At 44.4% G+C, this 27,508-nt stretch overlaps 1 protein-coding gene across 3 annotated transcripts; it reads right to left on the bottom strand.

Moving 5' to 3' along the window:
* Positions 1–2,168: 2,168 nt before the first annotated feature.
* MXD1 (MAX dimerization protein 1) lies at positions 2,169–27,104 on the bottom strand (the record flags this gene model as incomplete). Of its 3 annotated transcripts, none has more annotated exons than XM_080712043.1 (6): positions 2,169–2,356; positions 3,303–3,462; positions 5,445–5,559; positions 21,874–21,903; positions 26,205–26,304; positions 27,032–27,104. In XM_080712043.1, the coding sequence occupies 6 exons, from the start codon at positions 27,102–27,104 to the stop codon at positions 2,169–2,171; spliced, it is 666 nt and encodes a 221-aa protein (XP_080568169.1). The 3 variants fall into 3 exon arrangements, with proteins under 3 accessions (XP_080568169.1, XP_080568170.1, XP_080568171.1); XM_080712044.1 differs by having other exon boundaries at positions 2,169–2,353; XM_080712045.1 differs by lacking the exon at positions 21,874–21,903.
* Between the last annotated feature and the right edge of the window lie 404 nt (positions 27,105–27,508).

Raw genomic sequence — 27,508 nt, 5'->3', positions numbered from 1 at the left:
AGTTTCCGATGCCTCACGATACCCAGCATCGTGGACTTGGGAGGTGCTTGGATGTAGCGATTATACAAAATGCTTGAGAGGTCTAGCGAATGACATTCGAAAGGGACCTCAAAGTGCAGATATATCTTTTTCAAACATGTTACAGGCTGAGCTGGCTCTTTGAACACTACCACTCTGCTTAAAATCAGGAAGCAGGCTTTAAAAATGCAAAAGGCATACAAGTTGTATTTCAGTGCAAATCTTCAGCTGGTAATTGGAAAAGATTCCAACAATTACAAAGAAAAAAATTCTCTGTGTCATCAGTCCCTCCCCCCCCAAAGCCAAAACCGAGAAAGAAAGGGGGGGGGGCAGAACAAAACGCTAACCAAAACAGGAGAATTAAAGATGACTTTGGAATCATTTTGGAGTCTATTACTTCTAATTAAAAAAAATTTAAGTACATTAACGAATCATTAAAAAAAGAAAACAACTACAGAAGTGATCTTGCTTTGCTTAGGTCGCCCTTCGTGTGGAGGGTGCGCGCCCATGGAGTGCGCTTGTGATGGCCTGGTGCGAAGGCGGGCGCGCCGCGTGAGCCACGAGGGGCGGCACGCGGGGACCTCAGCGCCCGGCGCAGCGGGCCACCTGTCACCCAGCCGGCCACTGGGCCCTCGGGGGCGGCACCGGTGGCCTTCAGGAATGTTCTGTCACTTTGAGGCACACGTTCTGCTTCAGCATCACAGATTTTACAAGTGGTTCAAATTTAATGGAAAAAGATTCACCAGAGGCTGAAACCATCAACACCTCAAAGATATGAATGCAAAAATATTAAGGGGGAAATGAACCGATTTTGTAGATACCGACATACAAAGTTTCTAGAACACCTATAAAAGCACAAAGTCGTAAGAATTTATTTTTCATTACATTAGTTTATATAAAATGAATAAATAGTATTTATAGATTTAATGTGTCTTATGTACATATACATGTGCTCTGTTTTAGCTTAAATAAAAATGCTACAAAGTGGGAGACCACTTCAGGGAGAAATCATAACCAAAGAGGAAAAAAAAATCAGCCTTTTAAACTATCCACCCAGAAGCCTCCATAAAGAAGTTTCCGGGTGTGTCCAAAAATAACCCAGTAGGAGAGGAGTCCTAGTAACACTGCACAGCCCCCTCCAGTTCACACACGACAGAGCAGAAATGCAGGCTTTTTTTTCACCGACGAGGGCCACCAGCTCAGCTAGTGCCGAAGCTCAGTTATTGCTGAAGGTTAAATAGGAAAATAGATTCGAAATGGACCAAATGTCACTTATTTGGCGGGGGGAGGGGAAGAGGCATAATCACTTTTGTGAAGTGGGAAATGGAGATCTCATTTATCTCTGAGGTAGGAAAAAAAATGTTCCAGAGACAAGTAGCATTAACAACCTTGGAGGGGAAACGGCCTCAAGACAGCACCGCACAGCGAGGCCCAAGAGCCGCGCACGCGGACATCGCGCCGTGGTGCGTGTGAGAACGGACAGCACGGGGCTTCCCCGAGCTGTGCAAACCCCGAGACAGGCTGTCAAGGTGTCCATTTCAGAGTGACAAATACTGCTCCCATCCACGCGCGGCGGCAGCCTGGGCTGTGTGTGCAGGGCGCCTTTCCTGGAGGTAATCCTGACTTCCTCGCCAGGGGCGAGGTCCGTAGTTAAGTGCTCTTAATCCGCTTTCAAAGCTTACTTTGGAGTTCTGAGATCAGGATCTCAATTTTAGAAGTTTGTTTCCTTCAGTTTCCTAAGCACAAGACACACTCAGACATTTCTCCTAGGCCGGTAACATAGTAAGCCGGAAAACTTTAAGAAAGGTCTGGTCAACTACAGGAGGAGAGATGGCAGAGGGGGAGGTTGCTGAGATGTGAAAACTGCTTACTCCATCTAAGAATCCTTGGGTGCTTCAAATTGACTGGAATGTGCAGTCTCTCGGAGACGAATTTTTAAGGAGAGAGAGAGGGGGGAAAAAAACAAAAACTAGTGGATGCAATCAGAAACCCACAATCCTACGCACTTCCTCGAAAACGTTTACAGAGCTGGTTTTGGTAAAGGTGGTACACTGAAGTTTACGTGCAAGGGCGTCGTGGGCAGGTCCAATACACTACCTAATCAGATCCGACAGGGAGAACCGGCAGGGAGGCAGAGCGGCGGCCGCGCTCTAGAGCCCGAGACACGTCTCGCGACTGTCCTGAAGCTTCCTTCTCTTGAGGCCGGAGCTGGAGTAGCCCTCGTCACTGCCCAGGCTCTGCATGCTGCCCCGCTCATCCGAATCGCTCACGCTGCTGCTGCTCCAGTCCAGATCCCCCGTGAGGAAGTCTGTGCTCTCCACATCCACGTCAATTTCTTCTGCAGGAACAACCAGACAGACACATGTCGGGGAAGGAAGGCCTTCTGCAGAAAACTGGGGCTGAAAATCTGACCCACCCCTATCGGCCCTTCTTTGGATGCTGTTCCTAACTGCTAATGGGACATGAGGAAGGTATTTATTACTACTGCCAGCCATGCTATTCTACTTCCCTAAGTCATAAGCAATCTTATATTTCCTTTTTTGGGGGGAGGTGAGATAACGGAGATCAAACCCAGGAGTCCTATCGCTGAGGCATGGCTGACAGGGTCTCACTAAGTTGCTGAGAGCCTCACTAAATTACTGAGGCCAGCCCTGAACTTGTGATATTCTTATCTCAGCCTCCCAAGTACTAGAATTACGTGTGTGTTCCTCCACGCCTGGCTTCGTTTTATTTTGAAACAGGAAATTGCTGAGAGATGCTTGCTAAATTGCTGAGGCTGGCTTCGAACCCACAATCCTCCTGTCTCAGCCTCCCAAGTATTGGGATTGAGTATTAGGCATTGAACCCAGGGGTATTCCACCTCTGAGCTATAGCCCCAGCCCTATTTTTAAATTTTTTTTGGGGGGATGGTACTGGGGATAGAACCCAGGGGCTTTCTACCTCTGGGCTACACTCCCAGACCTATTTTATATTTTATTTGGAAACAGGGTCTCTTAAGCCAGCTGAGGCTGGCTTTGAACCTGCACAATCCTCCTGTCTCAGCCTTCCAAGCGCGGGGATTACAAGCGTGCGCCACCATGCCCGGCTATTTTTTTAACTTTTGAAACAGGGTCTCACTAAGTTGCAGAGGAGCTCACTACGTAGCTGAGGCTGGCCCCAAACCTGGGGTCCTTCTGGGATTTTCGGTGTGCACCACCACACCTGGCTCCTATCTCCTCTGCTGCTCATTCGGCCTCCCGCAGGCAGCACTGCACCCCAGCTGGAGGGGGCGGGGAGGGGCTCACCCCTGTCAGAGTCTGAGCGCTCCGAGGACACCGTGGAGCCGATGCTGTCCATCCGTATCCTCTCGATACCCAGCTTCTCCAGCTGCCTCTTCAAGTGCCGCTGCTCACGCTGAAGCTGGTCTATTTGGTGAACGGCTTTTCTGTCACAATCTTCAAGTTTCTGCAAACCAAAGGGATAGGTGTTGGAGCCCACGGGGAGATGTCTACACTGGCAGTGACCCTGCATCTTCCCATCCAGCAGTGCAGCGTGCCCGTGGTCCCAAGAAGCCATCTGGTGTGCCGCTTGTCACGCTCCTTTCTGAGACAGGAGGTCGGCTGGGTGGTAACTTCAGGCTCCTCCTAACCTCTTCGGCACGGACAGCGCCTGTCGTGGGGGCGCCCGGGGCGAGCCCTGATGCTCTGGCACCGTGTCCCCCTCAACCTGATCCCCCTTGACTGCAACGATCCTGACACTTCCTCTTCCTAAACTAGGAAACCGCACGTGACGGCAGCTTAAAACACACGCTTCTATTTAAAGTTATGTTTATTTGAGAACATGTCCCAATTACATAAGCACTTTTTTGTGTGTTGTGTGCCAAATCTCAATTAACTTCTGTTTGTTAGCAGGAAATAACAGTTCCTTTTGAAGTCCTGATTCCAAATTGTCCGACAGAAGAGCTTGGAAAACACATTTCTATACAAGGCTTATTTACAAATCTGCCCCCTAGCTTCTTATATTCTTCAGATAATTAAGAAAAGTGTTTAATTGTAGCTGTTTTTGATGTAAACAGAGGCTCTTGTTCGCCCAGAATTGTTGCGTATGCGGGCTACTAACCAGAATTATAGCAGTGTTTGCCCAACCATGCTATGACTACAGAGACAGGCCACGCGGTGGTTTGGGCTGCAGCTCGCAGGAGTCTGGACACAGCTCACCCTCTCCTTTGTCATCCAGTCTGGGCACTGAGGGTGGACTCTGGGTAGACACTCTGCGAGGAGCTGGGGACAAGGTGAGCACGAAGGGCTGGTCCCTCCCTATTCGATGACAGAGGTACCCACTAGTCAAACCAACCACTGCCAAATGTGTACTGTGACAAGTGCTGAGAGAGAGACAGATACCCGCTGACAGGACCACCTGTCACAGGAAGGAGGAGACCGAGTCAGGAAGGTCAGTGGAGGCTTCTCCGAGCTGGCGAGGCTCCTGCTGAGATGTGAAGGGTGCGTGGAGGCTAGCTAGGTGGAGAGGAGGGGGAAGCGCACCGCGGAGGGAACAGCACGAACAAGGGCCCTGTGGTAAGAGAACACGACCAGTGCGTGGGACTGGAGGAAGGCTGCCATGGAGGGCGCGGCGCAAGACGCTGCGCAGGTAGTGAGGGTCCGTCAGGCACCACCTGGCAACAGAAGATTTTTTGCTTTCTTTTCTTTCTCTCTCTCTCTCTCTCTCTCTCTCTCTCTCTCTCTCTCTCTCTCTCTCTCTTTCTCTTTCTCTTTCTTTCCTTCTTTCTCTTTCTTCCCTCTCTCTTTCTTTATTTCTTTCTTTTTAGGATACTCTACCATTGGACCACATCCCCAGCCCTTTTTATTTTTCACTTTGAGATAGGGTCTCACTAAGTTGCCCAGGCTGGCCTTGAACTTGTGATTCGCCTGCCTTGGCCTCCCATGTCCCTGGGACTACAGGTGTGCATCAGGGCACCTGGCCACAGAAGAACTGTCAACAGAGGAACATGCCTGCACTTTGGTGGGACTGTTCTCAGGAGCCTCGGGAACAGAGGCAGTGGGGTCAGAGGGGTGTAGGGGGATCTCTGAGGGTTTACTGCACCTGCCAACATCAGGGTGAACATGGTTCAGTAGACCAGGTTGCAGAGCATTTGGGTCTTAGAGATGGCTTCGCCATCCATAGCTAAGGGACAGACGTTACACATGTGGCTTGTGCAGCCACACGGAGCGCTGGAGACCACTTAGGTTCAGGTGCCTGGGAGTGAGAAATGCTCACCTGGGCTTTGGACCTGCTGCAATTGAGGTGCCTGTGGATCCCCTAAGAGGCAGGCTGGAGGAGTCCAGAGGACTGTCCAGAGGACTGTCCCGGAGTTAGGGCTTCTTTGTCCCTCATAACAGATAAACCTTTATTAGACAGAGAAAGATCGAGGTCTCCCAAGACACACTTACCTTTATGTGCAATTTGGCTTTTGTTAATAAACTCAACGTAGTATGTCGATTTGATTCAGGCCCAAGTGGCACCAACACCTTCAACTTCTCCAAGCACAAGCGAAGGTGAGCCCGCCTACAAAAACAAGATCACAGCACATTGAGAATTTCATAGTAGGCCAGAAGAATGGGTTTCTAAAAATGTTTGAAGCTGTCCAGGCCCACTGATGGCAAATGCTACCTCTTGCTAAATAAACATCATTGGATGCTGGATAACTCTGGCAGAAACCAGTAAGAGACAAAATCCAGGGTTTCTAAGTTAAGTCTATTTGTAATATAAATGTTGGGAGTAGGAAACTGTATCTGCTTTCTTTTCTTTTTTCTTTCTTTTTTTTTTTTTTTTTGTGGTACTGGGGTTCCTGGAAGCCCTTCTACTTCCGGGCTACATGCCCAGACCTATTTTTATATTTTTATTTGGAAACAGGGTCTCTTAAGCCAGCGCAGCTGACTTCGAACCTGTGCGATCCTCCTGTCTCTGCCTCCCAAGCGCTGGGATTACAAGCGTGCGCCACCACGCCCGGCCTGTATCTGCTTTTATTGGACACATTAGCAGGTTTTTTTCCCCCCAAGTTCTTGAGTTACACTATGACCCACAGAACATCCAAATCAGACAATAATGACATGTCAAGGGGAGAATCCTTTAAAACCCATACTTCTCTTTGTAAAAGAGCCCATTCAAAACTATCAAATAACGCTGGGCGGGCGTGGTGGCTCACGCTTGTAATCCCCGCACTTGGGAGGCTGAGACAGGAGGATCGTGCAGGTTCGAAGCCAGCCTCAGCTGGTTTAAGAGACCCTGTCTCCAAATAAAATATAAAATAGGTCTGGGATTATAGCCCAGAGGTAGAAGGCCCCTGGGTTCCATCCCCAGTACCACCAAAAACAATAAAAACAAAAAACAAAACAAAAAAAACTATCAAATCACTCGAACTATATGTGGTATATAGAATTTGCACATGTGAACATATGTGTGAAGTTATTGAGGCTTTATTTGAATATCGAAGACAGAAACAACCCAAATGACCACCAGGGAACTGGCTAAATAAATATGGCACATCCACAAGGTAGACAATTATGTAGCTATAAAAAAAAAGGGGTGAGAATGTGCTATAGAAGCTGATGGGAATGGTCGCCCATTCATACTGCTAAGTGAAAAAAAAGCAAGATAGCAAACCATGAGCAAAATACGCTCTCTATTGTAAAAATGGAGGGAAAATAAGAATCTCTATCCACATTTTCTTATATGCACACAAATTAACTGGAATGATTTATAAGAAATTAATGAGTGCCCAGGCAGAGAGAAGACAAGGATTTTTCAGATAGATAAGGAAGGGAGGGAAACCATTTCTTTAGACCTTTTGGGTTTTCAACCACGTAAATACATTTCTATTCAAAAAGTTAAAAAAAAAACACACAAAAAGCCAGGTGTGGTAGCCCATGCTTGTAATCCCAGTACTCTAGAGGCCGAGACAGGAGGATCGCAGGTTTGCGGCCAGCCATAGCTACTTAGTGAGGCATTCCACAACTTAGTGAGATCCTGTTTCAAAATAAAGAATAAAAAAATAGGGCTGGGGGGGGGAGTAGCTCAGAAGTAGAATGTCTTTGGTTCAATCCCTAGTGCCAATAAAATAAAAATTAAAAAATCCAGACATGTTGGCACATACCTTTAATCCCAGTACTTGGAAGGCTGAGACGGGAGGATTGCAAATTCAATACCAGACCTGAACAACTTAGTGAGATCTTCCTTGTTTTAAATGAGAAAGAGCTCAGAGATAAAACATCCTGTGTTCAATTCTCAGTACCAAAAAAGTGTTGAAAAATAAATATACTTGTGTACATAGAGGAACAGGATGTCATTGGTGTCGCTATACCAACAAGCATGCTGCACAGCTGGAGAACTTCTTCCTGGTCTCGGTGTGTCGCTGACTGGGACAAAAGAAGACTGGGAGAGACAGAGGCTGGATGGGGGGAGCCTGGCCACCCACTGAAGAGAGTCAGCTGACCAGGGACACAGGGTCCCCACAATTTAGAGATGCATACTTCATTGAAACCTTGGTTTGGGCCGTATTCTAACATCCAGCAGCTTCAAGATTGTGAGAAACAGCCAAGATACAGAGTTCCCGTGGAAGCCCGCCCCCTCCTCGGAGCCTTCCCCGGCCACGCCAGCATGGTGCCCGCCACTTCCTGGGCAAGTTCACTCTTCTGCCTATACAGTGTGACGTCTGCCCCCTAACCATTCACTGGGTCTGCAACTTGATCACCGCTGTGTAGGCTCAGTATCCACAGCACACACGTGCTGAACCAATGTTTGTGTCATTTGTTCAAGTAGACTTTAAGCTTCCAGAGGACAGAGTCCGTCTCTATCTACTGTTTCTAAGTGTCTAATAACACTAAACTTAAAAGTGTCTCCACCTAGACACTTAGACAGCAGTGTTGTCTTGGAGTTGTAGATTAATGTCCATTTCCACATACAACTGCTCATGGTAGAGCCCCTGGAGCCTATGGCCCTCCAGCTCACCGGAAACAGCACAATGCCTTCCGGTTTGCCCTTTTCTTAAGAATGTTCCTGAACAGGGCATGCTGATGTAACCCTAGCTACCCAGGGGGCTGAGGCAGGAGGATCTCAAGTTCAAGGCCAGCCTGGCCAATTTAGCAAGACTCTGTCTTAAAAAACAAAAGGGTCGCCGGGCGTGGTGGCGCACGCTTGTAATCCCCGCGCTTGGGAGGCAGAGACAGGAGGATCGCGCAGGTTCAAAGCCAGCCACGCGCGCTGGCTTAGGAGACCCTGTTTCCAAATAAAAATGTAAAAATAGGTCTGGGAGTGTATCCCAGAGGTAGAAGGGCTTCCAGGAACCCCAGTACCACCAAAAAAAAACAAAACAAAACAAAAAAAGGGTCTGAGGATGTAGTTCGGTGGTAGGGCACCCTGGGTTCAACTTCCAGGAACTAACAAAAGAAGAAAGAAAGAAAGAAAGAAAGAAAGAAAGAAAGAAAGAAAGAAAGAAAGAAAGAAAGAAAGAAAGAAAGAAAGAAAGAAAGAAAGAAAGAAAGAAAGAAAGAGGAAGGAAGGAAGGAAGGAAGGAAAGGGAAGGGGAAGGAGAAGGGAAGGAAAGAAGGAGGAAGGAAGGAAAGGAGAAAGAAGAAGAAAAGGAAAAGGAAAGGAAAGCTTTCTGTAGGAGAGGTGAGTAGGTATGCTACGGACTAGTTGACAAGAAAGTCAACGCAATCCACCAAGGCTTGTGATGTACCCCGAGGCAGATCTAAGAAGTGCTGGCTAGACATCCTTCTGAGCTCTCCGCCTCATCTGAACTATGAGAAAACTCTTGGAAGCTTAAAGGGTCTCTAAGCCACGACAAGCTCGAGGAGTACAACACTGGTTTCTAAGCCAGGAAGATGGGAGGGTGCAAATGCTTTAGTGTTTTATAAGACTCCCACTTGCTCTGAAAACCTGTCCCTGTGTTGGAGCCGGAAGCAAGGACTTACATTAGCAGGCTGCTCCTCACACACTGCACGGGGGTTGGAGGTAAAGAGAAGCAGAGCTGCATGTAAAATGTTCATCTTGGAATATAATTTTGAAATATGTGGAAATAGATCATGATATTACAAACATGAGAGAAATATAATAGTATAATAGTTACTTATATAGTTATACTAATGTATACTGTAATAGTTACTTATATAGTTACCTATGTGATTTATTCTCACCAACTTATTTTTCACTGTAAGGTTTGCAGACTAATGTTCAAATTAGAAGAAAAAGTTCAAAATTTAAATTATATTGGGCATTTTTGAGCCTGCTTATTTGCAAAGACCGCATGATTCAGAACAGCATCATATTGGTCTTTTTATGATGGTAGTTTATATACAGATATGAGTATGTAAATTTTTAGGAAGTTTGTCTACTGATAAAAAATATAATAAAGTCATCTTTCTGCGCACTGTCACTTCTAGTTAGACAGAAGTCTAGCCCAGAAAGCACTATTTTTACTACCCAAATATGGGTTTCCAAAGAACACTTCCAGTGTGAAGCTAGCAATAAGCCTTTTGACTAATTCAAGCTGAGGGTAATACATGTTCATTCAGTGCTTTCTGGCCTAGCTTTATAGAAACAGGACCGGAGTTTTTCTGGATTGCTGTAGAGACCCAGAGCCAGCTTCTGTCTTTGGCAGCATCTTCCTGGCCCTCTCTGGTGCCTGATGGCTATCCTGCCCACATGCTACCGCCTGCAGACATCCTCATGCCAGTGCCCAGGCCAACCACAGGGGAGGTCTATTAAGCAGGTTATGTTCTATCATATTGGAGCTGTACCAGATATAAAAGCAAACAGACCTTTTTGTAACAGCTTTCCCTGACACACATGGATGTATGTGCATGCGTGAGAACATACACATGTATGTATGTGTGTGAGCGTGCGCTGTGTGTGTGTGTGTGTGTGTGTGTGTGTGTGTGTGTCCTGGGATCTAGAATCCTTCAGCCAGCCCTGAGGCCCCACAGAGCTCTCAGATCAACAACCACCTGTCTCAGCTCCCCCTTCTTAGTTCCTGTCCCGTGCTAACTCCCCTTGGGAAACTAGGGGTTTTGCTATATACTCTCAACAGGAACCCACCCGATACCTCCATCTGACCCATTGACTGGGATCTCCTCCCACCACATGGCATCTTTGTGAGACAGTCCTCCTTTCTTGCTAAGGGCTGCCTCCCAGCTCCCTGCCCCTACAGAGGAGGGCTGAACCACACGCTGGCTCCCTCCTGCCCCCCTGCTTTACACTGATCCACATCGTTTTGTACCTAGGTTATGAACTTTGACAAGCCTCACCTGCTGGCTCTTCAAAAAGGTCACTTTAATTACTACATATGAGCTGATATAACTTTGGTCTACAGGAGGTAAGAAAACCAATCCTTCATTTGAACTATGATCGGTAATACTCAGAATCAATTGTGGAATAAAACTAGTGATAATTTAGAAATAAACCATAAATTATTTTTAGTAAGTTTTTTTGTGTGTGTGGTACTGGGGATGGAACCCAGGGGCTTTCTACCTCTGGGCTACACTCCCAGACCTATTTTTAAATTTTATTTGGAAACAGGGTCTCACTAGTTGCTGAGAGCCTCACTAAGTAGCTGAGGCTGGGTTCGAACCTACGCAATTCTCCTGTCTCCGCCTCCCAAGCGGAGGGATTACAAGCGTGCGCCACCACGCCCACCTATGATTATTATTTTAAGTATCCCGGATCTGTCGACCACTTTACAGACCAATGTTAGTGTAGTGAGGAAGAGTAAAGGTTTGGGATTCTGGCTCTGCCACTTACTCCCTGTGTGACCTTGAGCAAAGGTCAAGTATCAGGTTTGTTTGTTTTTGTGATGCTGGGGATTGAATGCAGGGATGTGCTGCCTCTGAGCCACACCCAAAGCCATTTTTATTTATTCTGAAACAGGATCTCACTAAGTCACTGAGGATCTTACTAAATTGCTGAGGCTGGCCTTGAACCTATAATCCTACTGTCTCTGCCTCCCAAATACTGGGATTACAGGTGTGCATTGGGCTCAAGCATCAGTTTTCTCAGCAGAAGACTAAGGATGACAATGCCTATCCCAGAGGGCCCTTGCTCATATTCACTGAGAAAAAGCATGGGAGTCCCTGGTTCCGTGTCTGACACGATCACTCCATATATGGCTACAATTTTTCTTCCAATTCTACCTTCGTCTGTAAAAGGACAACTCAGACAATTATACACACATTATACTATTCCTTTTATAATCGATAGGGAATCAAAAGTGTGTTGGTTAGCCGGGCGTGGTGCTGCACGCTTGTGATCCCAGTACTTGGGAGGCTGAGACAGGAGGATCGCAGGTTCACAGTCAGCCTCAGTTACTTAATGAGGTCCTCCGCAACTTAGTGAGACCCTGTTTCAAAACAAAAAATAAAAAAAGGCTGGGGGGTGTGACTCAGAGATAGACTGCCCCTGGGTTCCATCCCTAGTACCGCAAAGATTTTAGAAAGTGTGTTAGTAGGCAGAAAAGAGGCTATCTAGTAAAATTCAGTTTACTGAACTTTTCCTGAATAAAAATAGACATCTTTTGTCATTAAAATGTTGAATGTAGCCGGGCTCCAGCATGGTCCTGTATCCCCGTAATCTCAGTACTTGGGAGGCTGAGACAGGAGGTTCACAGGTTGGAGGAGAGTTTCAGAAGGTAACAAGACTCTCATCAACCTAGTGAGACTTTGTTTCAAAATAAACAAGGGAAGCTGGGCGTGGTGGTGCATGCTTGTAATCCCAGCATTCAGGAGGCTGAGACTGGAGGATTGTGGTTCGAGGACAGCCTCAGCTACTTAGTGAGGCCCTCTGCAACTCAGTGAGACCCAGTTTCAAAATAAAGAATAAAAAATAGGGCAGGGGGTGTAGCTCAGAGATTGAATGCCCCTGGGTTCCATCCCCAGACCTGCAAAATAAACAAACAAATAAAAAACAATATTGAATGGAAAATCCAATCCTTTTTCTATGGAAATACAGATATTGCTATGGTAAAGGTTTTTTTTTTTTTTTACATTTTAAAAATTGGTAAATATTTTACAAAGGCAATGAATGCAGAAGCAAAAGTACTCTGTGGCCACTCTCACCATGTAGGATCCCAAGGCTGAGAGAAAGCACCTGCCTTGCTCAGGAGCAAGTGTTCTGAGGGGCTAATACGCGCTAGCGTGAAGCGCCAGGCACAGACAGAGAATTTAAGGTCCCTCATAGCCAGGCGTGGTGGCACACCTCTATAATCCCGGAGCTTGGGAGGCTGAGACAGGAGGATTGCAGGTTCACGGCCAGCCTCAGCTACGTAGTGAGCCCCTGTTTCAGAGAAATAAAATAGGGCTGGGACTGTCGCTCAGAGATAGAATGTGCCTGAGTTCAATCCCCAGCACCACACACACACACACACACACACACACACACACACACACACACACACACACCTTCACATAGCAAGGAGACAGTATAGCAAACTTAGGAGCAAGCTTAGAAGAGTTCAGGAAGGATCGATGGAAAGAAAACTATAAAACATTACTGAAGGACAGAAGAAAATCTGAGCCAATGGAAAAGACAGCACATTCCTGGATATGAACCCTCAAAGTAAAAATGTCAAGTGTTCCCCAAGTCTGTCTACAAACTTAACACAATTCCAAGAAAACAAGATCCCAACAGTATTCTGTTTAATGCGGGGAAATTAGTCTAAACTTCTTCTAGAAGAATAAATGTGTGAGACTGCCAACATTTTTTAAAGAGGAGGATAATGAGGAGGAATGTGCTGTACCAAATATTAAATTGTATTACAAAGCTTCAATAATTAAAAACAGCATAGTACCGATGGAGGAACAGACAGATGAACCACGTGAGCAGAACAAAAGTCATCAGAAACAAGCCAGGAATTTAGCACATAACGGAGATAACACTGCAAGTCCTCAGGGCGGAAAGGGGAGCACTTGTTCTGAAAATGTCCAGGGGTGCTAGGCGTGGTGCACACGCCTGTGATCCCAGTACTTGGGAGGCTGAGACCAGAGGATCTCAGGCTTGAGGATGGCCTCAGCAAGAAAATGATCAGGGAATGGGGAGGTCAACATCAAAATAAATTTCAGATAACTAAAGATTCAAATATAAAATCTAGTTGCATGTCACTTGCCGGCATCGTGGAAAACAAAATATCCAGGTCAAGAAAGTTACTCCTGGAGGCAGCGGTGGGCTGTAGGAGACGCTGCATCCTGCCAGAGTGTTTATTGGCCGCCCGGCTGACTGGCGGGTCCTTGGACACCCCTGAGTGCAGCTCTTCTTGTATTTCTTATTAACCCACCAGAGCCTAGAAATAATAATGCATCTATAGACACTGACTTAAAAAAGAGTAGAATCTGGTATCTAGGGTAATTCATGACCCTTCTCTCTGAGGAAAACTCTTTTTAAAAATCATGATATGTCAACAGGGTGTGGTGGCGCACGCTTGTAATCCCAGCACTTGGGAGGCTGAGACAGGAGGATCGCACAGGTTCGAAGCCAGCCTCAGCTACTTAGTGAGGCTCTCAGCAACTTAGTGAGACCCTGTTTCCAAATAAAGTACAAAATAGGTCTGGGAGTATAGACCAGAGGTAGAAAAGCCCCTGGGTTCCATCCCAAGTACCACACACACACACAAAAAGATATAATTGACCTTACTGAGTACTAGTTGTTTTTTTTTAAATGAAAATTAGGTGTAAGGCCTGGGCGTGGTAGTTTATGCTTGTAATTCCAGCATTTGGGAGCCTGAGACAGGAGGATAGTGGTTTGAGGACAGCCTCAACTGCTACTAAGTGAGGTCCTTTGCAACTCAGGGAGACCCTGTTTCAAAAAAATAAAGAATAAAAAATAGGGCTGGGGGTGTAGCTCAGAGGTAGAATGTCCCTGGGTTCCATCCCCAGTATCACACACACACACACACACACAAAAAAAAAAAAAAAAAAATTAGGTGTAAGATTATTAGTCAAAAAAGAGAGGGTGTAGTGTCTGCAATTGGTGTGATTATAAGTTTCTCAGGTAAAATATGGCTAAAAGCTTACGGAGTAAGTAGAAAAGGAAAATGTGGGCTGAAAAAAGGAAAAAGTAGTAATAGACACAGTGAATAATGCATAAATAACGATTTTTGGTGGCTACATTTTGAAAGGATAACATTACCCCTTTATTAAAGTATATAATACATGAGCATATCTCATTAGTATTTCCTTCCCAGTGCCTAATTTAAATATATATATATAGTAAACTGGGTGTGGCGGCACACACCTGTAATCCCAATACTTGAGAGGCTGAGACAGGAGAAGCACGTGTTCAAGGCTAGTCTCAGCAACGTAGTGAGATCCTGCTTCAAAATCCAAAAGGGCTGGGGTACAGTTTGGACTAAAACGCCTCTGGGTTCAACCTCCAATACCAATAAATAAATAAATAAACTCAACTGCTACTTAGTGCTACTTAAATAAATAAATAAATATTATAATTGTACTTGCTAGTTCTGTCCCATCCTTTGACTATTAATTCCTATGACAAAGTCAGGGAGTACCCCTCTGCAACCGTGCTCCGGGTGAGGGATTGGAAACTGGTCACATAACTAGCATTTGTCTCTTCTGCAAGCACCTCCGAGGGCAGGTGCCATCTACCTAAGAGGTGCAATGCAGGAGAGAGATTTTAGTGGTACAAATCTCCTCCGCGCATCGGTATGGACTGGATTTACACGCGGATCCTTACGGCCTCGCTCTGTAATAACCAGGTCATGCCCTTACCCTGTGTGGCAACAACTGCGGCGTTGTTAAGACATCTCGCAGTGAAATCTGAATGTGGTCAAGTGAGTCCAGAAACATTAAGTGATGCAATACGTGCCACAACCCAGGCCCCTGCGAGATCGGGCCCAGGCCTTCCTCTGTAAGGAGCTTGGTCATTTAAAAGTCGGAACTCTAAAGAAACAACTGCAGGGACCTGTGAGCAGCTAGAGTATTCTGCCAGAGGAGACCTGACTGAAGTAGTTTCTCATGCCAGGCCAGATGCCACTGAAATCCTGTTTGACCAAATGGAAATAATAGCTTAAAACAGGCTGCTGAGTCTTCCCTACCGAGCACACACAAAAATCTTTTGTCACAGGGTTAGAAGACTCTGGCAGAGGTAAGCTCTCTAGACCAGCTGCCTAATTTCCGCAATGCATATGCAACATTCCAGAAAAAAAAATGGGTGTGTACTATTAAAGAAAATGCCAGAGCCTTCTTTGGAAAAGAGTCCATTCTAGCACCTGACTCCTGACCTACTGGCTGCAGCTTACACGCATTCACTAGATCCCCGTTTATTGTACGGTTTATTGAAAGGCATTGAAACCAGAGTAATGCTCAGCGAAGGGAAAGAAACAGCAGAACTCTCATCGATAAAGGGCACATAACAACAAAAGATGAGCATATTTTCTCTACCTTAACAATAATCAGTTAACTACAATGGGGAATCAATAGCATCTAAAATATATAAACCCAGAAATACCTTTCACAAGAAATGTGCAAGATCTATGTGTTTCCACTATAAAACTTTGCTCAGAGAAGAAAAAAAAATGTCTGAATAAATTCAGGCACACACCAAATCCTGGGTGGAAAGATCTAATACATAAGCACAAACATTTATTTATTTATTTATTTATTTATTTATTTATTTATTTATTTATTGTGGTACTGGGGATGGAACCCAGGGGCATTCTACCTCTGAGCTACACCCCCAGTCCTATTTTTTATTCTTTATTTTCGAAACAGGGTCTCACTGAGTTGCAGAGGGCCTCACTAAGTACCTGAAGCTGTCCTCGAACCACAATCCTCCTGTCTCAGCCTCTCAAATGCCGGGATGACAAGCGTGCGCCACCACACCCAGCAAAGCATAAACTTTTAAATATTAATTTATATTGTAATTATATCATTTTTTGGTACTAGGAATTGGATCCATATCCCCTGGCCTATTTTATTTTTGTTTGGAAACAGGGTCTCTCTAGGTTGACAGGAGTTTTACTACTTGCTGAGGCTATCCTCGAACCTGTGATCCTCCTGTCTTAGCCTTCTAAGTACTGAGATTACAAGCATGTGCTACCACCCCTGGTGTAATTATGTAATTTTGATTTTTAAAATAAAAAAAGCATGGGTGGGTTGACTATTTTTCAGGGACAATAAACTGGTAAAAAAAAATTAGTAAGGAGCATGAGAAAATAAAGAAAAAGGAGAACAGAGACAAGAGGAGAGTCTTGCTTTACCAGATTTTGAATTGCATGAAACCTCAGCGATGAAAACTCCATATATTGGCAGGGAAAGAATGGCTGCAACAGTGAACTACAGGAACAAGCCAGATACAGACACAGACATAAGCAGGAGCTAAGTATCCACCAGAGGCAGCATCATTATCAGCAAGAGAAGGCTGATTTCCTCAAGGTAAATGACAAACCAGACAATTAGATGTTAAAAAAAAAAAAAAAGCTGGGCGTGGTGGAGCATGCTTGTAATCCTAGCATTTAGGAGGCTGAGACAGGAGGATCACAGGTTCCCATCCAGCCTCAACTACTTAGTGAGGCCTTCACAATTAGTGAGACCCTGCTTCAAAATAAAAAATAAAAAAATAGGGCTGGGGGTGTAGCTCAGGGGTAGAATGCCCCTGGGTTCAATCCCCAGTACAGAGAAAAAAAAAAGTAGCCAGGCATGTCTGTCATCTTAGTACTTTGAAGGCTGAGACAGGAGGATTACCAGTTCAAGACCAGCCTCAGCAACTTAGTGATATTCGCAGTGAGACCCTGCTTCAAAATTTAATAAAAAGGGCTGGAGTATAGCCCAGAGGCAAAATTCTCCTGGGTTCAACCTCCAATGCCAAGAAAAAAAAAAGGGAATGTAGTAATATCTTTCATACATATCCTTTATATTATGAAATTTTTTCTTTTGGTGGTATTTGGAATTGAGATTGAACCCAGGGGCATTCTACCTCTGTGCTACACCCCCAGCCTTTTTAAAAATTTTTGCTTTGAAATAGGGTCTGGCTAGGTTGCTAAGAGTCTTGCTAAGTTGCTGGGGCTGGCTTCAAACCTGTGATCCTCCTGTCTCAGCCTCCCAAGTACTGGGATTACAGGTGTGTGCCACCATGCCTGGCTAAAATTATTCAAAAATAAAGAAAAATATATACTTTGTAGTTGAAAATTGGGCAAAGGTTATTTAAGAGACAACACACACACACACACACACACACACACATACACACACACACTATTCAACTGGGCTAGTAATATAAAAATACAAATTAAAATTAGTTGCCTATATGTGCTTTTTAAAACTTTTCAAACTGATAAAGGTCTTAGGTTATAGTATCAACTTGTGAAGGTATAAGAAAAATATTGTCTGTAACCTGCCTGGTGGGTAATCTAGTGACCAACATCTAAAACCATAATAACTTCTATATGCCATTAACTCCATAGGTGTAAATTTATCCTATGGAAATAATAATGATGTTGGACAAACACTTATCTACAAGTTAGCTTAAGAAAGTATTGTTTATACTGGCAAAACACTAGGAAGAGCCCATAATAGGGAATGGTGCTCTGAGATAACAGCGCCATGATACGACCCTGAGCAGTCATGTGAAGGTAACGCTGGAGATGGAGATTTAATGACACTGGAAACTTTTCATAAAATAACTTGAAAAGAAGCAAACTACAAATTACTACATAAGCCTATGTTGGTTTAAAAAAATACGTAAAATTCCAGAAGGACATAGAACAAAGCAATTGTCACCCCTGCAAGGCCTATGACCGGTGATTTTTACATCCTCTGTGCTTTTCTAAATTTTCTACACTATGTTTTTAAGAGTTGTCCTCAAAAAAAAAAAAAATCAAAAGGATGTATTTCAAAATCCTATTGGTTTTCTCTGACTCCTGGAACTATGGATAATTTAATTTTTAGTATTATTCTTTATACTTCCCCCAATTCCTTTAAGGTTAGTTATAGGAATACGCACACACCTAGAAGCCAAGGCCCCCAAATTAGTTAAAACGTGGAGCAGTACAGGCTGTGGGCCACGTGGGCACGTGGACCACGTAACAGGCCCCTCCGTGATGCTATGCGGCAGCCCCCGTAGGCGCGTGCTCCTTCCTGGGCTCTGTACCCACCACACCTACTACAAGGCCACGGCCCACTCAACCAGCACTTATTCCGTTGGGTGGAACATACCACCACCACCACCACCATCCTAGGTGTCTCTTCTCTCAATGCCCCACCAATGCCAAGCTACTCATCGTGGCAGTGTTGACTATAATATCCTCATAGTGTAGTCCTGATAACCTAGAGTAACACTAACTACTGAGCATCCCTCAAGTGCCACGAAAAGATTTCTGTCTAAAAAGACTTAACTCAAGTACAGGCAACTCTGAAATATCAGTGAGAAAAAGCATTGAGAGCCCTGGAAATCAATCAATCAATCAATCAATCAATTTATTTATTTTTGCAGTTTTTATTTTTTATTTATTTACTTATTTTTTGCAGTACTGGGGATTGACTCCAGGGGCATTCTACCTCCGAGCTATACCCCCAGCCCTATTTTTTTTTTATTATTATTTACTTTGAAACAGAGTCTCACTAAGTTGTGGAGGGCCTCACTAAGTAGCTGAGGCTGACCACACACCTGCAATCCTTCTGTCTCAGCCTCTCAAGTATGGAGATTACAAGCATGTGCCACCACACCCGGCTCAGTTTTTATTTTTTAATATTTAGTTATTTTGGCTAGAGTGCTATTGTTTATAGGATTTATCTACCAAAGCCAGGGAGAGTACAAAATAAACTATTTGACCTCAAAACTCTAAAATTCCTTGCCAGGTATAATGGCACATACCTATAGTTCTAGTGCTTGGGAGGCAGAGACAGGAAGATCACAGGTTCCAGGCCAGCCTCTTGCAATTTAGCAGGACCCTCAGCAACCTGGCAAGACCCTGTTTCCAAATAAAAAATATAAAGGGCTGGGGGTGCAGCTCAGAGGTAGCATTCCCCTGGGTTCAATCCCCAGTACCAAACAACCCCCTCCAAATAACTCCAAAATGCTTAAACATCGGCATTAACAAAGGAGAGGAGAAACCTATGACAATCTTAACTTCCTCCCTTGGACTGCAGCAACCACTGCTTGGTTAAATTAAGTCTCTACTTCCTTCTCCTCTGTTCACACGTTTTAAGCCAGTGAAAAAATTATTAAGATCTTACAAGACCCAATTCTAAAAAGAAAACAAGAAAAGTTAGAAAAAACAAACAAAACAAAATAAATCAAAAGTGAATCCTTCCACAAGCAAAAGCTGACTAGTCATATGGAAACAATTTGAATTAGAAGCAGCTAGCCCAGTGGTGACTTCAAGTCCAGTTTTCTAGAATTTTTGCCTGTACAGAGTCCTGTACATACTTCAGTCTTAGCACTTAGTATATTCACTGAAACTATCTCTGCTTCTTTCTCATTAGATATACTGTATGTTTCTCTGGGATGGGGACCTTGCCAATTTAATACCCCAGTATGAACTCATTTAGTACCTAGTACAAAGTACAAGCTCTTGGACGCACAAGAAAGAAAATAAACCTCCCTGAGCTGCTAAAGAAAGGACATGTTGACATTGCATGCCATTCTTGCATAGGTAAAAGGCACAAAGCAAACTTATTTTATTTTACTTTCGTGATACTGGGGGTCCCACTGGGTCATTCTACCTCCGAACTATACCTCCAGTCCTTTTAATTATGCTTTGAAACAGTCTCACTAGATTGCTGAGAATCTCACTAAATTGCAGAGGATAGGCTAGAACCTACAATCCTCCTGTCTCCCAAGTAATGGGATTACAGGTGTGTGCCATCATATCCAGCTAGGGACACAATTTAACAATAACGCAAATAACTACTCAAGTACAAGGTTAGAGGAGAAAAAGAGAAGTAGAAAGGTTTCCAGAAGAAAGAATCCCAGTTTAAACAGTTGTCTGCAAAGGCAGGAAGAAGGGAGAGGATCTAACGATGGGAAAGAGAAGCCACAGCTGACCGCCTTTCTCCCTGCAGAGGATACCTTTGGGTTTCTAGTTTATGATATGTAAAGCCTTAAAGCACAAAGGAATCTCTGACTGGAAACCTGGTCTGTCACAATTACAGAGCAATTAAAAGGGAAGCAGAAGGGATGGGGAGACGCACACGGGCAACGAGGGGCCTCTCTCCCCTCCCCCTCCCCCTCGTGAAGTAAAGCTAAATGTTTGGCCTCTTCCAAGATTCTCCTTGCGTACTAAGGGCCTGGTCTTCTCTTTCACTGATGAAACATAAATATCATTCAGATCATGACTTTAGGAGTTAGGCTCCTTTTTCAAAGAGTGTTTGCAGAAAACAACCACATATATTTACAGAGCCATCACGACACATTATCTTCTTGTTCGCACAGGGCACTGAGAAAGCCATTCAGTTTGGATGGGTAGCCCGCATTTCAAGTTGATGGGAGCTCAGAGACCAGAATGAGGCGTATTCAATGGTTCTCAGCCCTGGCTGCACATGAGAATCACCTAGGGAGCTTTTGAAAAATACTAGTGCAGAGTCTCAGCCCAAACCAATTAAATCAGAATTGCTAAGGGTGAGGACTGGGCATTGTGTATGCCTGTGTGTTTTTAAAGCTCCACAAAGAATTATCATTAATTGTTTTCTTTTTTTCAGCATGGTAAAAGCAAGTGGTTATTCTTTAAAAGAGTCTTTCCTAGAGATAGATAGAAAATTTGCTTTAAAGTATTCCACAGAGAGGGAGTGGTTTTGATTATAGAAGATCGACAAAAATGTCAAAAGTTATTGAAGCTGGGCGATGGGTACATTTGACTTGATTACATTATTCACTTTTGAATATTTTGAATTTTCTATGAAGTTATAGAATCGGCAGAAAAAACATCTGTTCTCCCTCCCCCAGTATACAAGTTTTTGACATAAAATGTATTTAACATAAAAATATTTTAAGATACATTAAAATAAAGGCTTTGCAAATAATTGTAATGTACAACCAGAGTTGATGATGACTAGGCTACATCACTGAAGGAGGAGCAACTTTATTTGGAGAATTAAAAAATAGGCAGCAAAAGACAGTCCAGGTAAAGGAGATTCGACTAGGACTGACACGATGGAGCCTGGAGAGGGTAGCGGTTCTCCTCAAGTGGCTTACCATCGGGAACTGCTGCCATATATATATTTGCTGGAATTTTGAGCATCCTTATTCACATGCAAATTGCAAGTACATATGCATGTGTATGCACACACATACATGTGTATCTGTGTGCGTATATGACTTAAGAAAGCACTGTTGATTCTATTTGGCAGCATGTGATTTTTCAAAACAATACTTGTGGAAACACTGCCTATGACCTAACATACGTTGTTCTTTTTTTTTTTTGCGGGTCTGGGGATGGAACCCAGGGGCATTCTACCTCCAAGCTACACCCCCTGCCCAATTTTTTATTCTTTATTTTGAAACCGCATCTCACTGAGTTGCAGAGGGCCTCACTAAGTAGCTGAGGCTGTGCGCGAACCGTGATCCTCCAGTCTCAGCCTCCCGAATGCTGGGATTACAAGCGTGCACCACCACGCCTGGCTAACATACGTTGTTCTATGGAATAGTCACATAAAGGCATTCCTCCTGACTGGGCTGGGGGCGAGGTGCTGCAGGTATAGTCTTTGGGACTGGCAAACGCTTTATCCACCCCAGTGATTTATGAACAATTCTGCTTAAATGACCCCGAGCAAACTCTTAAATCAGGTGCCACCAGTGGGAAGAATGAAAAAAGCAACTGAAAACTTAAATAGAAAATGCATCAATACGCCCTACAATCCACCTCCAAAATCCCCAACTCACCTATTCTTCTCCATTTCATTGTGGGTTGATCTGGAGGGAAAAAAAAAAAAGAATAACAAAGAATAAGATCATTTTTTTGTTTTTGTTTTTGAAGAACTATTTCAACATCAACACAATTTCTTAACTTCTTCATCTCCAAAGTTGGTAGGAGAGAAGACAGAGAAAGGGAGAAAAATTCACTGGGCTCTATTAAAGAAATTAGTCCACTTGGAGAGTTGGATGAACATAAATATCTAAACAGAGTTTAAGGAGCAGTGCCATTCTAGGATGCATGCATTCCCTAGTAGGAAAGTAATCCTTTTTAAGAAAGGAAATAAAAGGGCCTATTTATACAAGTGGAAAACAGCTGCACAATGCCATGTGAATTTGGGTTATATAATATCACAAAGCTTTCTTTAAGGGTAAAACAGTGGAGGTGGCAACCCTATCCCATCTCTGCAGTTTTTTCTAGGGTAGCACACACCAAAATTTTATGTTACATTGTTTGACTACAGGATATGACTTTAAATAGTAAGACAACCCCCTCTCTAATTTTTCACCTCTCGTTAAATAGCTACCAAATGATTTTAGGAAAGTGTCTCTGAAACTAAGCTAAACATAAGGACAACAGTCTGGTTAAAGCAAAACTTAGGGTAAATTTGAAGTCCAGCTTTGGTACCAAATGGTACTATAGGCACACAAAAAATTTACTATCTTCTCCTTGGTCAATCCTCACCTTAAAACGGGAACCAAATTGCCAACAATCTACTGTGTGAATCAGTGAGGTAGCAACTGTCAAGTGATCAGAATGTCTTGGCTGAAAGGTAAGGTGGATGTGAAATCTTATTAGTGTGTTTATAGCTGACCTTGAAGAGAAGGTCTGGCCCAAGGCGTAATGGGCAGGTTTTCACAAAGTCCTAAGTCCGTCAATGTGGCCCCTTTAGGGTCCTCCTCTCACAAGTCCTCCCTAACTAGCTGTGAACTTGATGAACATCCCAGCTTTGTAAAGGAGATGAATCTTGACGATTCCTATGGGAATCTCTAGAATCTAACAAGCTCTGGATTTTACTCAATGGCTCAAATCATGAATTGTGTGAGGCCGTAATAGGCACCCAACTGGGCCTAGGAAATAAAATTCTCCCAGCAGTTATGGAGGAACCCTATCTCGAAAATGCTCGGGCACTCACTTATATCCAGGGTGCCACCTCCAAGTTCACTCACACTACAGATGGAATGGTGGGAGTGTGTGCCTTGTGTGAGGGCAGAGGGTTGTCTTGAAATGGGAAATTCTAGTTTGGCATTATAACTGATCTTCTACAAGGCCATGGGGAGATTAAATTTTATTCATGAGAAGACACAAATGAGAAAATAATGACAGTATTTTAAGTTTTAGAATATTTGTTTTCTAGAAAATTGTATGTAAACCTCAATATCAGTTCACCTAAAACTTTCCAAATGATTCACTTGATTATCCCTCAACATTGTGTGTGTGTGTGTGTGTGTGTGTGTGTGTGTGTGTGGTACTGGGGTTCCTGGGAAACCTGCTACCTCTGGGCTACACTCCCAGATCTATTTTACATTTTATTTGGAAACAGGGTCTCCTAAGCCAGCAAGGCTGGCTTCGAACCTGCGTGATCCTCCTGTCTCTGCCTCCCAACTGCGGGGATTACTAGTGAGCGCCACCACGCCCGGCTCAGCATTCTTTACGCACATTTTTCTGAAGGGTTATTTCCTTCAATGACCAGCAGGATACCATAGTTAACAATAATCTGGCCTGTATTGCAAAACTTTGGCTTTAAGGCACATGCCATTTTACTTTTAACTGAGAATGATAAATTCAAAGGCTGACAGACTTTTTTAAATGGATGAAAGTATGACAGCTGGTCAAGACTTCCCTATTTAATTGGAGACAAGGGACATCCCTAGTAGGAGGAGGAGAGAAAGGTGAACAGGTTGAAAAGACAGCAGAAAATATTTGCAGACTGATTATTCTTACTCAAAATTTCTGGATTCTTTCAAAAAACACAGACAGACTGATAGAGTTACAAGTTTATACAGAATTTTGAATTTCCAAGGTAAATTTTAAAATACCATAGAAAACAATTCTTTCTAAACTTTGAACAGAATTTTAGAAACTAAAGATATTGGATACTTAAGAGTACTGAACACATGGTGCTTTTTAAAAAGGAGTTTCTAGCCGGGCATGGTGGCACACACCTGTAATTCCAGTACTCGGGAGGCTGAGACAGGAGAATGGCAGGTTAGAGGACAGCTTCAGCAAGTAATGTGGCTCTCACCAACCTAGTGAGACCCTGTTTCCAAATAAATTTTTAAAAATAGGGATGGGGGTGTAGCTCAGAGGTAGAATGTCCCTGGGTTCGATCCCCAGTACCTCAAAGGGAAGTTTCTACCTATTGGCTAGGACATTACTAAAGTGCATTGGTTAGCTTCACGCCTTGGCTTGAGTCAGCCTTGGGGTGAAGCTGCTTCCTGTGTTGAGACTGTGTACTCCTCAGGTAAGGGACATTCCAAACAGCTCCTGAAGGAAGTGGTCACACTTAAATAAAGCGACCTGCTCTTGCTTCATATTTGCCAGTGCCTTCTCCAGGTATGAACATGGTCCAGAGATCCCCACACCTCTGAATATATTATGCTAATTTATTAGTCATGTTTATGGACAACTGTGATAGCCCTCTATCTCTAAATGTGGAAAGCAAACCAAATCCATTATCACAAGTGATAGAGCTTTCTCCCACATCAGGAATGTTGGCCACTTTTCAGGAGTAATGCTGATTATTAAAAGAAGAGAAAGAATTTGTCTCTTTGTTGGCCATCTCAACTATTATTTTTCTTTCCTAATCATCCTTTTCGGGGACCAAGTCACTTCTCTTCAACAGCATCTCCTTTCCCGCTCCCCACCACTGGACCCTATAGCCTTCCTGGGAAACCTAGGGTAAAATAAAGTCTTATGGTATCAAGTCTTGACTAGTAACAGGAACAAAAAAAGCAAAAGCACACTATACTTTTCCAGAAAAAGAAACCAAAAGGCCCCAAGAGTTCTTCCAAACAAAAATTTTTTTTTAAATTAAGACTGTAACAAAATTCAACACAGCTTACTTGTTTTTACAACATTGCATAATACAAGTTGGTATTAACATCCTTCCTAAAGGGTCTTAGTATCCAGGCACATAACTATTGGCTACCACCCTGGGGTTGTGCTAAGTTGGGAGGACAAGGAAAATCCACCAGGTAATTACCAGGTTCATCCTTCATGTGCCCTCTTAGTCAAGAGCATGGCACAAGTGTGGTGCTCACATCCTGTGATTCCACAAACAACTAAGGACCATGGGGTGAACCAAGGACAGATAGGCAATGAGACAGGGGAGTTTTAGGTTTAAGTAGGAACTTTCTAACATCTTGTGGTCTGTATTGGTGGTCTATAAGCCACAGACACTGAGTATATAGTTACTTGCAGGAATATTCACGAAATTGAGGGAAGATAAGAACTCTAATTGGTGATGAAAATGATTTTATTAGCATGAGAGGTACAACTGAGTGAATCTAATAAAACAAATTTTCTAGCCAACTGATATTTTAAGGGAAAGGGGGGTTAGAGTTAGGAGGCAATAACATTGATGGAATATTTATACATACTAGGAACTATGCTAAGGACTTTAATATGTAGTTTCACTAACTATTAACCAAATGTTTCCCAGTGAGATCCATAGCTTTAAAAACTGTAAGGCAATCTATGAGGCTAACATAAAAAGGTCATAACATATTAATATCTTAATATTAAATATTCATCCATCATCAAAAAGGTAAGTTTTAACCTCAGTCATGCCTCTTTACCATTATAAATAGATGGGACAAATTGTATTATCAGACAAAGCACTGCATTTAATTTTCATGTCAAATATAAAATCCTACTACTTATGCTGCCAGATACTTTTAATATTTATAAACTATTCACTACAAAAGTTGATCAGCAATGTCCAGCATTTTGTACTATAGAAAACTTGCCCTGAATCTGCAACTTGTGAAGTCAAAATACTGTGACTATTGCTAACCTCACTTGAAGCTTCCATAGATTTTTGTTCAGGAAAGAAAAGCAAAATTAAATATTAAAAGCTCATTAAAGAATGTAAAACATTTCTTTCTTTCTCTTCAGTCTCCTCAACTTAAACAGAAGGGCTGCTTCCTGAAATGGCTTAAGACCATGTGTGCATTACTGAATCATGATCGCCACTTAATGTGTTTCCAGGGTTATACTCACAACAGGCAACTTACATTCTGCCATTTGTGTTACCTACAGTATAATCTAAAAGAGATAGAAATATTTACAAAATTACCTGCTACTGCTGTTATTCTTCTTGGATTTGTTCCTCCGTTTTAAGGCATCCCTGTCCTTGTTATTGTATGGTAACATGGAGGCATAACCATGTTCAGCTTCTAGAAAACCGGAGAATCCAGTAAATGAACGAGCCCAGAACATTTAACATGTTCCCCTTCAAGTGTTTCCTATTTCATTTATTTATTTATCTCCAAAAATATTGTGGAAACAACTAAACAGAGCAAGGTGGAATTCTGAGAACAATGATTTTTAAAATTTGTGTGAAAGCCCTCAGTTCCAGCAGGTGTAAAAGAAGATTCCAGCTGCTCATTGTTGAGAAAGACAGCAAGTGGCTAAGCTCGCCCGGCCTCGGTTTCCCATTGGCAACGTCCAGCAGGTTGGTGTGGGGGGGTAAGTGGGACCAGCCTCAGGTAAAGGTGCGGAGCAAACCCCACGAGCAGGGCCAGGGGAGGCACTGCCCCTCGGCCTGGGAGACTGGGCGCCGGCCCGCTGGGGGGCTGGGGGGCACCAGCGCAGGTGAGGTAAGCCAGAGGGTACTGGCTGAGAGGGCCCCGGGGCACCCTTCTGGCGAGGGGCTGGGGGGAGGGCGGCACTGGGGGCCCCCGAGGACTGCAGCCCCTTGTCACCCCTATTCATTGCTTTTGGGGGCAGCGGCGGCCTCCTTTCGGAGCGCGCGTGGGGAGAGCTGGAGGGGTTGGGAGCGCTCGCGGTCGCGCTCTCGGAGCCTCCAACCACCCCCGGAGAGGCTGGGCGCCCCGACCCACGGCCCGGCCCCTCAGGACCCCGGCCCCCGCTCCGGCCGGACCCGTCCCCGTCCCTGTGCACCTCTCTCCCGTCGCTCCAGATAGTCGGCCGCCTCCAGCAGCATCTGGATGTTCATCCGAACCGCCGCCGCCATTCTGCACCGGGGGCCGGAGCCACGGGACCAACCCCCACTGCCCACGGGCTCGCCGCCGCCGCCGGACACCCGCGCCCCGCTGTGGACCCGCGAAGCAGGGCTGAAGCAGCCTTTCTGGCGACCACGCTCGCCGGGAGGGGGAGGGGGCCAGTGAGCTGGGCACCGCCGACACCGTGACAGAACCCGGAGCAGAGCAGCAGCCGCCACCGCCGCGGAGTGTTTATCCCCGACTCACCATCCCCCCGCCCCCAGCCCCTTCTCTTGACAGACCCGCTCCGGCTGCGTTCCTCATTGGCCACCCCAAAGGAGGCCCCGCCCCTTGCCTTGTGCGATTGGGAGGAGGCCTCATGGCTCCGCCCCCCAAAGTCCGCTCCTCTCGCTGGTTGGTCACGCTTGACAAGGCC

This window comes from Muscardinus avellanarius (genome assembly GCF_963383645.1).
Source record: "Muscardinus avellanarius genome assembly, chromosome: 15".
Classification (NCBI taxonomy): Eukaryota; Metazoa; Chordata; class Mammalia; order Rodentia; family Gliridae; genus Muscardinus; species Muscardinus avellanarius.
This window is presented reverse-complemented; position numbering and strand designations above follow the sequence as displayed.